Source organism: Oncorhynchus mykiss, chromosome 5 (genome assembly GCF_057628025.1).
Source record: "Oncorhynchus mykiss isolate SJ-2025 chromosome 5, ASM5762802v1, whole genome shotgun sequence".
NCBI classification, from domain to species: Eukaryota; Metazoa; Chordata; class Actinopteri; order Salmoniformes; family Salmonidae; genus Oncorhynchus; species Oncorhynchus mykiss.
In genome coordinates, this window is record NC_143026.1 from 61,926,961 (window position 1) to 61,941,959 (window position 14,999).

Sequence of the window (14,999 nt, forward strand, 5' to 3'; positions counted from 1 at the left end):
GATGGGGTCCCCTCGGGGGTGCGTGCTTAGTTCCCTCCTGTGCTCCCTGTTCACCCACGACTGCGTGGCCGTGCATGACACCAACACCATTATTAACTTTTCCGACAACAGGGCGGTGGTAGGCCTGATCACCGACGATGATGATTCAGTCTTTAAGGAAGTTAGACCTGGCAGTGTTGTGTCAGGACAGCAACCTCACCCTCAACGTGGGCAAGACAAAGGAGCTGATCGTAGACCACAGGAAACATCAACAGGGCTGTAGTGGAACAGGTCGATAGCTTCAAGTTCTGTTGTGTCCACATCACTAAGGACCTATCATGGTCCAAACACACCAACACAGTCATGAAGAGGGCACGACAACGCCTCTTCCCCCTCAGGAGGCTGAAAAGATTTGGCATGGTCCTCAGATCCTCAAAAGGTTCTACAGCTGCACCATTGAGAGTATCTTGACTGGCTGCATCAATGCTTGGTATGGAAACTGCTCTGCATCCGACCGCAAGGCACTACAGAGGGTAGTGCGTACGGCCCAGTACATCACTGGGGCCAAGCTCCCTGCCATCCAGTAACTCTATACCAGGCGGTGTCAGAGGAAAGCCCTCAAAATTGTCAAAGACTACAGCCACCCAAGTCACAGACTGTCGTCTCTGCTACCACACAGCAAGCGGTACTGGAGCACCAAGTCTGGGACCAAAAGGCTCCTGAACAGCTTCTACCCCCCAGCCATAAGATTGCTAAATAGTTAGCCAATACATACTGGGTGAGTGTATGTGGTAGGGATATTTAGCCACAGTCAATAGTATTCATGTTAGTTTTAGTGAGAGTCCAATGTTTTAGTGACTGTCCTTCAACTACAGTGATATGAAAAACCTAGACAGGTTAAGGCAAAATTACCTGAGAAAAATCTTAAAAGGAGACGATGATGATGTTGAGATGCAGTAAGTGCATCAGGAGAAGTTGGTCTAATGGAAAAGGTCAGTCTGTGATTGAAGTGTTTGTCTCTTGATTCAGTGGCAGACATTCAAACAATGAGACTATTGTTCTGTAGAGCAGACATAACATTGTGTGATTTCTCTATGCTACAAACCTTGGGGACCCATACAGATAGTTACAATCTGTAAATAAGCAGCTATCCAGGTAGCCTGTTACATCATATGATAGCTAGCTAACGCTATCGCTGTACCAAAGATACTAAAGGATGGATTGAAATGTACAGAATTGGTACCTGGAGGAAAAGGGGGGAGGGTCATGCTTTTTCAATTTCAGTCAAGGGGAGAGTTTTGTTTTTTATCATGTCATTGTGTTTTAGAATGAGCTGCTTGTTAGGCTATACCGTATATCGATGTGTGCCCTATGCCGACCCTCATCTCTGATTCTCAGCTGGGTGCACAATATCAAGTTCACCTATATGCTATTTAGTGTGGTCTTAATCTATAGGCTACGAACTGCATGCTCGAAGAAACACAAAGTTACAGTATATTTCTAAGATAGCTGCTGGGATGGTGTAAATAAAACGAAGATATATTAGACACGGCAATGGATATTCCAACCCTGAGCCCCGGCCTGCTCTACTCTTGCTGATCAAAACCTTTCTTCTGTGCTGCCTAACCAATGCTGTGCTGTGTAGGCCTTCATGGGCAGTTCAGGAAGAGAATCAAAGGTTTCTTCTGAATTTTTGTGTTGTTTGGGCCTAGTCCAGAAAATGCAATATCTTGTAGGCGGATTAGCCTATAGCGTATGTTCTGTTCAGTTTGAGAAGGAAAGCGCAAAGACGAGGAGGACCAGAGGTCAACTTTGATAGTTTGATACAACTATAATTGATTCGAATAAAAACTGTTTCTTACCCATGACGTATTTATCAGAGATATTGTCCTCAAAATAAGCCAGATTCAAGTAACTTACATTGTGTTGCTGAAACATGAAACAGCAGCTGAGGCACAATCGGAAATGGACATGGAAATGGACTCACGGTGCTGAAAGTAGGCAAATTCAAGTAGGCATAATTCATTTCAACGTCTTCATTTGAATGCGACTCACAACTAGACGGCTTTGTGATGGAGTCTATTCCTTACTATTTAAGAAATAAGAGGTAGGCCTACCTGTTTAACAGAAAAATGTTTGCCCGTGCAACAGATGGCTGTTTTGGTCCGCTAATATAGGACTAATACAGGTCCAATGTACTACTTTTGGGGGGAAAGTAATATATAAAAAAAATAATAGAGTTTCTCAGGGGGTGCTTTATGCCCGCCCACCCTAAAAAGCCTACCTCTGTGTCAGTGACTGTTAAGTTAAAAACAGGACGAATTGATGAGAGAGTGTGCCATAGGCCTACCTTTTATTAAAGAAAATGGAAAAAAGCACAGGCCTACCCCTTGTTAGATTTGGAGGAAAATAAAACGGATCCGATTTATATAAATTGATCTATGACAGCGCTTTGGTCCGCGGTGGTTTATGCTACAAACAAGCTGTAAAATACCCGGGAAAGACGTAACTCTGATGCACATGGGGATATCATTGTTTAGTTTCTTTGAGATTTAGAGGCTGGGCTACAACCTTCTATAGCCGAGGAGACCAAAAAATGACTTTGCATGGGAAGTAATCTAATTCTGTCACTATTAATTGATTTCTGTGCAATAGAAGATGTTTAAACCCAGACAGTTGTTAGGGAGACACTTGTGACCTTCTCTAGTTGGATTAAGCCAAAGAAGAAGGGTAGCCAGCAGTTAAAGCTTACATTTTTCAGCATCGGTAGTCCTACTCTGTCTGGGGAGGAAAGGTAGGCCTAGCTTTTGAAAGTACCATGCTAATGGCGTCTCAGATTTCATTGCAAACAAGACACACTGATTTGACATTGGAGAAATATGATAAAATGAACACACAGGCATATATCTCTCTATCAGAACTCAGAATAAGACCCAGATGCAGACAGCTAGAGTCACAGATGTTTATTGACCCAAACAGGGGGCAGGGAAAATACAGGTCAAAGGCAGGCAGAGGTCCATATTCCATGGCAGAGTTAGGCTGGTACAGAACGGCAGGCAGGCTCAGGGTCAGGGCAGGCAGAATGGTCAGAACCGGGAAAACTAGGGAACAGAACTTGAGAAAGCAGGGAGATGGGAAAACACACTGGGAAGACCTGACAAGACAAACTGGCAACAGACAAACAGAGAACACAGCTATAAATACACTGGAGATAAGGAGGAAGATGGGCGATACCTGGAGGGGGGTGGAGACAAAGCAAAGACAGATGAAACAGATCAGGGTGTGACACTGTCCATTTTTAGCATGTAGTTTCAGTAGTTTGTGTGGTATTAAAAAAGACACTGCTACTATGTCAAATTATGTAGAATTGTTTATAGAAGTGTTTTATAAAAGAATTTTTTCTCTGACCTGCAAAAAGATAGATAGATTCCACCCCTACTTTTGTCCACGGTGGTCTGTGAACCCACAACCTTCTGGCTGACAGCCCTCTGTGCTATCAAAATTCCTTGTAAGTCTTGTAATGCTTACAGGATCCAAAACAGTTGTTTAAAGCTCTGGTCTGTCCAAGTAGATAGAATAAATGGTAGTCATGTTCTCTGCTATCCACTTTGTTTTAATTATTATTTTGGGTAAAGGGGAGGGTCACTTGTTTGTTTTTTCAAGCGTTCAGGGAGGGTTTAGTTAAAATATATTTTACTGAAGGGAGGGCCATCCATTTTCATTTTAGAGAGGCCCGATTTTCTCCATGTAGCCCCTCATTATAAATAACGTTCACTTCCAGTGTATATCGGTATATATCATGGCCAATGGTTTTCCGATGTAAAACGGCAACGTGAAAACTGACAATTTTTTGTTTTTTTTACATGTGAAAAATTCCTTGATTTTTGTTGTCTCATCTTTGGCAGATGAACAAAACAAATTGTATTTTTGTTGATATTTAGTTGTTTGTTTTACCTTTTTGTTAAAAAAAATGAAACAATTGAGAAATGTCGATTTTTTTTTTTTTTTGTAGATTTTTTGTTGTTGTTGATATTTAGTTGTTTGTTTTTCCTTTTTGTCAAAAAATGAAACAATTGAGAAATTGTTTGTTTTTGTCATCTTGCTTTTGCATATAAAATTTGATATTTAGATTTTCACAAGTGGGTGGGGTTAAATGTGGAATGTCTGTTATTGCTCAAATGCACAGCCAACACTTCCTGTCCCTTCAAAATAACAGTTCAGCCTTCTAATTTATTTAATCTACTATCTATAAATTAATCTATGATTAATTCATTATTAATCTGTTATTAATTAATATACTGTAATGTTAATAGTAGGCTTGCTACATGGTATCAGTTTTAGTAAGGGTTTGTGTGTCTGTGCTAACCATCATACACAGCCTATAGGCTATTATGTGATGATGCGTTAGCTTGATTGCTACTTCAATTGAGTTTTGTGTGTCTGGGTTTGTGTGTGTGTGTGTGTGTGTGTGTGTGTGTGTGTGTGTGTGTGTGTGTGTGTGTGTGTGTGTGTGTGTGTGTGTGTGTGTGTGTGTGTGTGTGTGTGTAGGGGCTGCCGAGATGCAGCTGTGTATGAAGTCTCTCTGGTGACAGTGTTCTAGGTGTTGGTCGAGAGCTGGGAGAGTTCAACGTGACTGTGGAAAGGGCCAGAGCGGGGAGCACCCCTTATACTGCATGCACACAGCCATGGAGCTATCAACAACACTCCTTGTGGTACAGCCATTACTCGTAAGACGGGGAGAAATAAGGGAGGAGGGAGGAGACATGTGTTTGTGTGTGTAGGAGGTGGGGAGGCAGACCGTGTCGTACCCTCTGTCCTCTCTGAAGGGGCTAGTGTGTGAGGGCTCTAACCTGCTACTCTCCCTCTGCTCCCTCTGAGGAAGTAGGTCACGGAAGACATGACCTTCCTCTCCTTTTGTGTGTTGTGTGTCACTCTGTTGGTGGACATCCCAACAAAGTGGCAGTGTTGGCACAGCTACCTCCTACATGATGAATAGGAGGTCATCACTTGTACTTAATATACCATCTATCAATCAAGTATATATTTTTTATTTCAGCAGTTGTCACAAAGTGCTTTTAACCCGGCCTACACCAGAGAAACCCGGGACATACAAGGCACTACTGCTCCTGCCATATCTATCTTGTTTGATGTCATATCCTGTTCCTGTTTAAGCCAGCCTGAGTGCAGGTGGGCTCTCCTGTCAACATGAGCTTCCTGCTGCTCTCGCCCCAAATACACACACAGTATCATAATGATGCTATACAGCACTTTCAATTAATCAATATTATTTTATGAAGCCCTATTTTAGTGGCCAGATTGTTTTTCAGTTCATGGTGTGCATATGTATGTCAGACTGATGAATAATCAGACAGGATAGAGTACACAAAAATACATTAATGAATATGTTCATAGATGGGTCATTTTCTAAATAAATAGGATACACACACCTCAAAACCGATGGTCAGATTACTTTACATAGATGATAAATTAAAGTATGTGGCACAACTGTTTACAGATTCAACACATCAGCTATTGTTTATTTATTTTGGATGTTGAAAGTAAAAGATTACAAATTAGACACTACATGAAATTTAGCCAAACAGGTTTAGAATAATTCTTCATGTATTTCGATGGGTATAGTTGGCTGGTTGTTTTTGTGGGGAAGGAGTGACGATCAAGTGACAGCGTCGCGAGTGAGCGAAGCACAATGTTGCCTTCAATCAACTGTTGTTTTCTTGCCTGACAGACTAACTACAGAGTTTGCCAATGTTAGCTGATTAGTTACGAAGCTAGGACAGTTTCCACATGAATAGCATCGGTAGAAACTGGACAAAACAAGTAACTTTAACTTGTTAGCTGGCTATGTAAACAAATATCACAGCGCGGGCATCTACCCTAACACGACAGCTAAACTGTCAAATAATAGGAAAACGAGGCAATGTAAAGACTATGAATATCTGTACCTAGCAAACATGACAAACCATAATATAACAGATAAACAACAATTACTCTAATCTACATTTCGGTGGCTAGCTGGTAAAAGTGACAGCTGAGCTTGACGCGTCGCAAACGCAGTTTACTGCCACACAACCTTTCTTTCTTGACAAACTAGCTAGCTAGATATACCAAGCAGTTTGGGACGTTTCCATATTAATTACATCATAGAAACATTACAAAACAACCAACTAGTTAGCTAGTTAACTAGTACAGCTAAACACTGCAACTCTTTCCATGAGACAGAGAGCAATCCTTGGAGCTCCACCGTTGATGTGCTCTCGCCTGTACCAACCAAGAGACCGTGAAAGGATTTGCTAATCTGAGAGCTACTCCCCAAATTTCAATGCATCAAACATCGACAACTTCAAACATACAGTGCATTCGGAAAGTATTCCGACCCCTTGACTTTTTCCACATTTTGTTTCGTTAAATACTCATTATAAAATGGTTACCGATACCCCATAAGGATCCATTTAAAACAGGCTTTTTAGAAAAAGTGTTAAAAAGAAAAAACAGAAATAACTGATTTACATAAGTATTCAGACCCTTTGCTATGAGACTCGAAATTGAGCTCAGGTGGATCCTGTTTCCATTGATCATCCTTGAGATGTTTCTACAACTTGGTTGGAGTTCTGTATTATGTCATGTTTCATGCTTTTGCATCAGCTAATGGGATCCTAATAAAATAACAAATACCACCTGTGGTAAATTCAATTGATTGGACATGATTTGACAGTGCATGTCTGAGTAAAAACCAAGCCATGAGGTCGAAGGAATTGTCCGTATAGCTCTGAGACAGGACTGTGTCGAGGCACAGATCTGGGTAAGGGTACCAAAGCATTTCTCTAGTATGAGAGGTCCCCAACAACACAGCGGCCTCCATCTTTCTTAAATGGAAGAAGTTTGGAACCACCAACACTCTTCCTAGAGCTGGCCACCCGGCCAAACTTTGCAACCGGGGAAGAAGGGCCTTTGTCAGGGAGGTGACCAAGAACTCGATGATCACTCTGAAAGAGCTCCAGAGTTTCTCTATGGAGACGGAAGAACCTTCGAGAAGGACAACCATCTCTGCAGCCTTTATGGTAGAGTGACCAGATGGAAGCCACTCCTCAGTAAAAGGCGCATGACGGCCCACTTGGAGTTTGCCAAAAGACACCTAAAGGGCTCTCAGACCATGAGAAACAAGATTCTCTGGTCTGATGAAACCAAGATTGAACTATATGGCCTGAATGCCAAGAGTCACGTCTGGAGGAAACCTGGCACCATCCCTACGGGAAGCATGGTGGTGGCAGCATCATGCTGTGGGGATGTTTTTCAGCGGCAGGGACTGGGAGACTAGTCAGGATCGAGGGAAAGATGATTGGAGGGGGAAAAAACAATTTAATCAATTTTAGAATAAGGCTGTAACGTAACAAAATGTGGAAAAAGGGGTCTGAATATTTTCCCAATTTACATCTGCTGTTAACTCATCTCAATTACCTCAATATCATAATTTGCGGCAGGAAGCCTAGCAGTTAAGAGTGTTGGGCCGGTGACCAAAAGGTCACTGGTTCGAATCCTTGAGCTGGCAAGGTGGGAAAAAAAATCTGACGTTCTCTCCTTGAGCAAGGCAGTTAAACCTCAACAACAAATGCTCCCCACGTGCTGAAGACGTGGACGTCAATTAAGGCAGTCCCCCGAACCTCTCTGATTCAAAGGGGTTGGGTTAAATGCTGAAGACACATTTTGGTTGAATGCATTCAGTTGTGCAACTGACGAGATGGCCACTATGGGTTCTAAAGAATAAGAAAATCTCACCCAAATGTCATTAGAATGTAAGCAGTCTATGGACACGGTATGACAACAGTCCATGCTTTGGTTTTGTTTACCTGGCCACTGTATCAAATGCTAACTTTTTTTGCATTTGTGGCAACAATCCACTGCAAGTCAATAGTACAAAACATTATGAACACCTTCATAATGTTGAGTTGCATCTCCTTTTTCAGAACAACCTCAATTCATTGGGTCATGGACTCTACAAGTTGTTGAAAGCATTCCACATGGATGCTGGTCCATGTTGACTCTAATGCTTTCCAAGGTTGTGTCAAGTTGGCTGGAAGTCTTGGGTGGTGGACCATTCTTGACATACAGGGGAAACAGTTGAGTGTGAAAAACCCAGCAGCATTGCAGTTCTTGATATACTCAAACTGGTGCGCCTGGCACCTACTACCATACCCCGTTCAAAGGAACTTACATTTTTTGTCTTGCCCATTTACCCTCTGAATGGCACACATACACAATCTATGTTTCAACAATATCAAGGCTTAAAAAGCCTTCTTTAACCTGTCTCCTCCCCTTCATCTACACTGATTGAAGTTGATTTAACAAGTGGCATCAATAAAGAATCATAGCTTTCACCTGGGTTCACCTGGTCAGTCTGTCATGGAAAGAGCAGGTGTTTCTAATGTTTTGTATACTCAGTGTATTAGCATTTTGTGCACTACATGTCAGAAGCTGTCTCTTTTTCCTATGCTCCATGTTACCTGTTGCAACTTTTTATGAATCAGATAGATTTTTGATGGACTACATCTGCTCTTCTCTTTAATTTAAATACATAATTTGATAGCAGAGTACTTACCTTTGATTTGGGGAGTAGCAGGTTTAATATATCCCCATATAAGGCCCGTGTGGCAGCGTGCATCTAGCCACCCTCTGGTCCGGGAATCTAGGTGGGAACTCAACCTTTGTGCAGTACGTGAACCAGACCTTTTTATTTTACAACCGTTTTGCACCAGATATGGGCCACACCTCTTACAATGAACAATTTTACAGAGGGCCACACATTTCAATTTGATCAGTCTGCACTCTGTGGGCCAGGTCCTTTTTAATCTGATGGTGATGCCGTATTTGACCCAGGCATATGGTCCAGAAAAACACAAAGTATGTGCCCCACAGCTGCACCAGAGTCATTTTGCTAACTGGGGAACAGGAGAAAAGGCCAAGAGGCCATTGATTTTAGGCAGTTAACTTGAGATGCATGCCCTGTCAAACTCAAACACAAAGCAGAATTCTGTGAGAAAGACCATTTATTTTAGTGGTAATGAATCCTCCATGACATGAGTTTTCCAGTTGCCAATTAAATTAAGTCCTTAAAAAGTAGCGGGCATTCAGTAAAGCTCTTGACAGAATAACTATTTTCTTAATTGGCAGGTAGTATGCCCATCATACAAAGATAAATACTGTAACGGGCCTGCCTAACCCTTTTCTGGGCTACACCCCAACCTTGTCCCAGGACATTACAGGATCCATGATGATGACTAACCACGGAAGGCAGTATGACATCACCAACCCTGCCTTTACATGCCAGGAATCATTTGCTAGTTGTTACTCACGCTTAGCAAGTTGCTTCGAGTATTGTATGATTTAATGAAAGGAGCAAAAACGACTTTAGACCGTTGAGTTATTTGCAACCGGGGAGAAACACAAAAGTGTCTGAACATTCTGAAACAATGTCTTTCATCCCAGGACAACCAGTTACTGCTGTTGTGGTAAGTTTTGGAATGATAACGTTCCTCTTCATTCAATAGCTACGGCATCCATTGTCCAGGCCTACAATCTTTCCAGCAGTGCCTCGATGCAAACTATAAATACCTACCTGAAGTATTTCGTTAAAAAAAAAATCGGTTTCACATTGTAGTATTACTGTTTACAATAGTGAATGTAACATTGTGGTCATGCTTGCTTGTTTCTACTCTTGACAATGTAACCTGGTTATTCGAATTTACCCTTGTAAAAGTGTTACATTCTAGCAGTAAAACTCGTTTGAAACATTGCTGTTCGATAATCCAACTACCTATCTACGTTTTACTCCTTTCTCTGTTTGTTGTCAGTCTTGTTTCTTTTAGATTGAATGAAACTGTTGTAGCTAGCTTGCTAACAGTTTAGGATAATTTCATTTCACTTAATGGGCTATGCATTTCATTTTCATATGCGCAATCTAGTAGTAACCTAAAGTAAATTAATCTAGCCAGCTAATGTTACACTGTTCTGTCTTGGCAACATTTTATTTATTTAGTAGCCTGTTATCTCTGCACTATGGATAGCAGCTAGCATTAGCCAAATTGTTCGCTAAGCTACTTGCATGAAAGTGAAGTGTTTCAGAGGAAGGCGTCACCTAGCTATCTGAGACAACTTGGGTACAAGCGCCCCCCTCCCCCTGGTCAAATAGCCCTTACACAGCCTGGAGGTGTGTTGGGTCATTGTCCTGTTGAAAAACAAGTGATAGATTCCCACCTATGCCAAGAATGTGCAAAGCTGAGTTACAGGAATAATAGTGACCAGCAACAGAACACAATAGATAGATACTAATGGTAATGGCAATCAATGATCATTTTTGCAGCAGTAGTAGTTTTATGGCCAGGGGATAGAAGCTGTTTAGCAGTCTGTTGGTCTGAGCCTTGATGCACCAGTACCGTCTGCTGGACGGGAGCATGGAGAACAGCCCATGTCTCGGGTAGGTGTCTCTGGCAATATTTCGGGCCTTTTTTAGACACCGCCTGGCATGTAAGTCCTCAATGGCTGGGAGCTCACCCCCAGTGATGCGCTTGGCTGTCCACACCATCCTTTGTAGGGCCTTCTGGTCGAGAGCGGTGCAGTTGATACAATCAGCCAGGAGGCTTTCGATGGGATTCCTCGCAACACACTGTTTATTCCTAACATCAGCAAGAAATATGAGTCACGGAGTAATTGCCTAGTGACAAAATTATGTGATTTAGGCTACAGGCTACACACACCAATCTTATTTAGTTGTATGATTTAGTATGTGTTGCCCACTCTTATGCAACAGCTATCTTCCATACACTCTATAAGTTGAATGCCGTAGTATGCTGCTGTTTTCTGGTTGATCTTTTTTGACAAATCTGGTGTCAGTCATGTGAACAATGGGTTACACAGATACTTTGGGTTGATCTTTCCGTTAATATGGTCAGCCTGCGTTATACATTTCCATGAGTATTTCCATGTTCTCATCACCAAGAACTTCAGATCCACTGAATGATTGTTGACCATGTTGACCACTGAGTGCAGTGGTTGGAAGAACTTTGAACCACTGACACTATGAACCACACTGCTGAGGCTCCTCTTATTCACCATCACACAGACTGGCTTTGTGCTGTAAAGAGCAGCGAGCTGGATGTGCCAGAACTCTCCATCTGCTCTAATGAGAGGGCAGCTGTCTGAGGACCATGGGGATAGCTAGACTGAGAAAAAATCTGTGTCTCCAGTCAGTTGGTGGCAGAGGGCTTCCATTTCAGCCGGTCACTCGACTTCACACGACAGTGGGATTCTCTTTGTTCCTTCGGGGGAACTACAGCCTATTCATAACCATAGTGTTCTACATTCTTAAAGGGAACACAGTGCTCAGCAATCAATTTTACATTCTATTCATTTACCACATTTTTATTATTGCAATGGTGGAATGAGAATATAACAACTACTTGATGGTTGTTAAAGTTCTGAATGATTTCCTCTCTAAGCTCGACTCCCAATGTTCATGTGTTTTACAGCAACGGATAGAAATCCGCAAACTCCGCCAGGGTGAACATTTGATCCTGGGTTTCAGCATTGGAGGAGGAATAGACCAAGACCCGGGCCAGAACCCCTTCTCTGAAGACAAGTCAGACAAGGTACGAGTTAAACAGGGAAAACACTCTCCCTGTCAGTTCTCAGGGAGCTCAGCTCTGGCCAAACTCCATTAACATCAGTCGTAAGGTATCAAAGAAGCAGGTCTGAACACATCAACTGTAGCCTCAGGTAGCAACACCGCAGACCCAGGTAGCTCATCTTATACAATAGCATACAGTGTTACTCAAATAGTGGCATTTTATAGTTCTATAATCAAACCAGTTTATTGAAGCTAGTTAGTTAATACATTTTATATGTAGATGCACAGATGTTACACTTTCATATATTTCTCTATTGTTGTTTTTGTCTTTTTCTGTGTGGCTGTGGGATCACAGGGCATCTATGTGACACGGGTGACACCAGAGGGACCAGCAGAAGTTGCAGGCTTGATGATGGGAGACAAAGTAATGCAGGTAAACTTCAAAATATTTGTAGAAATGCATGTTTCAAACTTTTGCCCTCGAGACCTGTTACCTAATCCCTCTTGGACAAATTACGTAAACATACATTTGACCAAATTACGCATCATTTTAGTTCTGGGTTAAAGGTAGACTCGGCACCACCACAGATATTGAAATGAGCGAGATGCAAGACACAGTCACACAGTATCTGCGCCTGCGCATGGGTTCGCTTCACGCTGTTACAGCGTGCTAGCCAGGGCACCAAAACAGCAGAGAAGTTAAGCCCCATGCTTCAACGCTCTGAGTTGTGGAAATTGACCCACTATGCTGTTTACTTTCTGCATCTACGTCATATCACTGAGTCTACCTTTAACCGAGATTACTTTTTACTTTATTGATACATTTCCACAAGATGGCACCATTTACTCAGTTTCAGTTGTGATTGGACTTTTCCGAATGACTGTAAAAGACCAGTACACTATTCAATCCAGATATTATACTTACCTCACATCAGGAATAATAACTACTGTAAAGAAGAATATTATAATTATTGATGTCTGTTGCCACTAGGTAAATGGATGGGATATGACCATGGTGACACACGATCAGGCACGCAAACGGCTGACGAAGAAGAATGAAGATGTCGTGCGGCTACTGGTGACCAGGAAATCCCTGGAGCAGGCTGTCAAACATTCTATGATGTAATGACTCCAAACAGTAGCAGCAGCTTGGTGACCTCATTGTCTTTCGACAGGTGGCGTCCCTTCTATGCAACGCTAGTCCTTTCGTGCAGACTGAGTTCGCTATCTGACGTCAGACAATGCCAGTGACCGAGAGCACAGTATTCCAAAGCTTTTCTTGCAAGCTGTAAGGTTGGGGTGAATTCCATATCAAATTTGTCAATTTAGGAGGTGGAAAGAAAATGCTATTCAAGAATTGAAAATGGGCATTTATTTTCCTTCAGATTTTTCACTTCCTGAATTGATGGAGTTGAAATTAAATTGATTACAGTCCTACTCACATTTTCCCAATTCAAACATGGTACAACCCTTTTATAACATCGCTATAGAACCAATATGGTGCAAGTTATTGGGATCATTAATGCCTTTACTAGCTGACATGAGAATGACTTATTAAGTAATTAGTACACTTCATTACAGTTAATGATCTGTCATTTTTAATTTAGCCAACTAATCATTTGATGTTTTCAAGTCGATGTCTTTACAAGCCAAAGGAAAACAATGCCAAGAAACTGTAGATTGATAAATGATGCTTTGCAAACACTTGTGTACAACGCACATAGCATTTATCTGCTACGGTAATTTGTATGTATTCCATAGAGGCTTCCTGTTTATATGAGTTGTTATGTTTGATGTATGGCATTAATAAGAATGGAACGCTTAGTGCTTAACACTGCTCTGTGTTGGTCGAAATGAATGAATATTCATCGGGCTTGGACAATATATCTTTATTTTGGTATCTTTATCCATGCAGTGCATCTACCAAAGTAACAAGCACAGCCAAACTGCGTACTTTATATTTCATTATACTCTAATTGTACTTGTCTACCAAATACTGTAATACTCATTTGAGGATTGGATTTTTGTAGGTAGTGTAGCAGGAACACAGTTACTTCTCATTCTCAACCCTCTGGGTATAATTCATTTGGTGTTGCCATCGTTGCCTGGAAATCAAGGCTAGGGTATAGTCAACTTTAAGTGCCTTCTTTCTCAGGTTTATATAGAGAAAGTGGCATGTTGGATTGTTAATTAGGTTGCTTGCTGGTTGATGTCAGACAGCTAATACACTTTAGTTGAATGCTGAACCAACGTTGAAGGATCAAATGAAATTAGACGTTTGAATACACTTGAATACAAATTACACTCTAGTGAGTACCACTAAAACGTGATGGCGCCAATAGGGTTTTAGTATTCATGCTCCTTTCCATTCCTATATAGTTCAGTAATATATCCTTTTTCACTGCCTCAGCCATGTTTTACACAGTGATGCCTCACTTTTGTAATCCAGTCTTATCAATTCCTATTCAAATGAATCAAAGGTAAAATAATATTGTAATGTGGATTGCAATAGTACCTAGTATGTTCTACTAATTCAATATTTTGTATGGCTTTGTTTTTGCTAGAATTCTTTGAATTGGGAGATTATCATTATACTGTATATCGTTGGCAGAGTGATGTAACTAAGTCTACACACACTTTTGTAAAGAATTAACACTTCAAAAGACTGCCCAAACTTTTGATAAATGTAGCCTTGCATGAATTTTCTATAAAGTTGATTTCTATCAATATGTCGTTTGTGTTAAAATATCTTTTTTTATAATTACTCCAAGTATATGAGGAAAAACTTTGAATGATCATTTTGGCATATGACTGTATATTGGACACTTTCCGAATGTTCTTTAACATAAATCAAAAATGAACTGAAAGATTGCTTTCTTTTTTGCGGTATTATGTGTTTGTCAGGCACTTTACAACATTTGTGGTTGTTGTTACCCATAGACAGTCACCCATACTGTAGGTCCCAGAGGGATGGATAGAGAAAAAGATCATATTTGGTTATAAGATATGAGCAGGGATATTACCTTCCCAGTGTGCACTGGATGTTGGAAGAAATATCCCAAAACAAGTTGGGTTCTTTTTTCACAAAAACAGCATCAGCTAAAACCATGAAGAGCAGCTGTTCTTCACAGATTCACAGCTGCTGATTAAACGGTGTTAGTGAGCATAAGAGTGGTGGAGAAAAAAAGTGTGAATGTTAGATTTGAAGCAATTGGATCATCCTGGTGTGTGCATAGATTCATGGTGTGTGTGGGCAGTTCCACAGCTTACCATCACCCTGTCATCCACCATTGTATGTAGCATATTAATCAATAGAAAAACAGATGTGTGTTTGTGATGCAGTATTTTCATAGGTCGATTCTTATTGTCATATTGAAAGATG

The 14,999-nt window shown here is 41.2% G+C and overlaps 1 protein-coding gene across 1 annotated transcript; it reads left to right on the top strand.

Annotated features, from left to right (window-relative positions):
• Window positions 1–9,008: 9,008 nt before the first annotated feature.
• Window positions 9,009–14,484, top strand: LOC110524215 (tax1-binding protein 3). The gene is made up of 4 exons (XM_021603663.3): window positions 9,009–9,503; window positions 11,520–11,639; window positions 11,973–12,050; window positions 12,609–14,484. The coding sequence occupies exons 1-4, from the start codon at window positions 9,465–9,467 to the stop codon at window positions 12,741–12,743; spliced, it is 372 nt and encodes a 123-aa protein (XP_021459338.1). The 5' UTR covers window positions 9,009–9,464; the 3' UTR covers window positions 12,744–14,484.
• The last annotated feature ends 515 nt before the right edge of the window (window positions 14,485–14,999 follow it).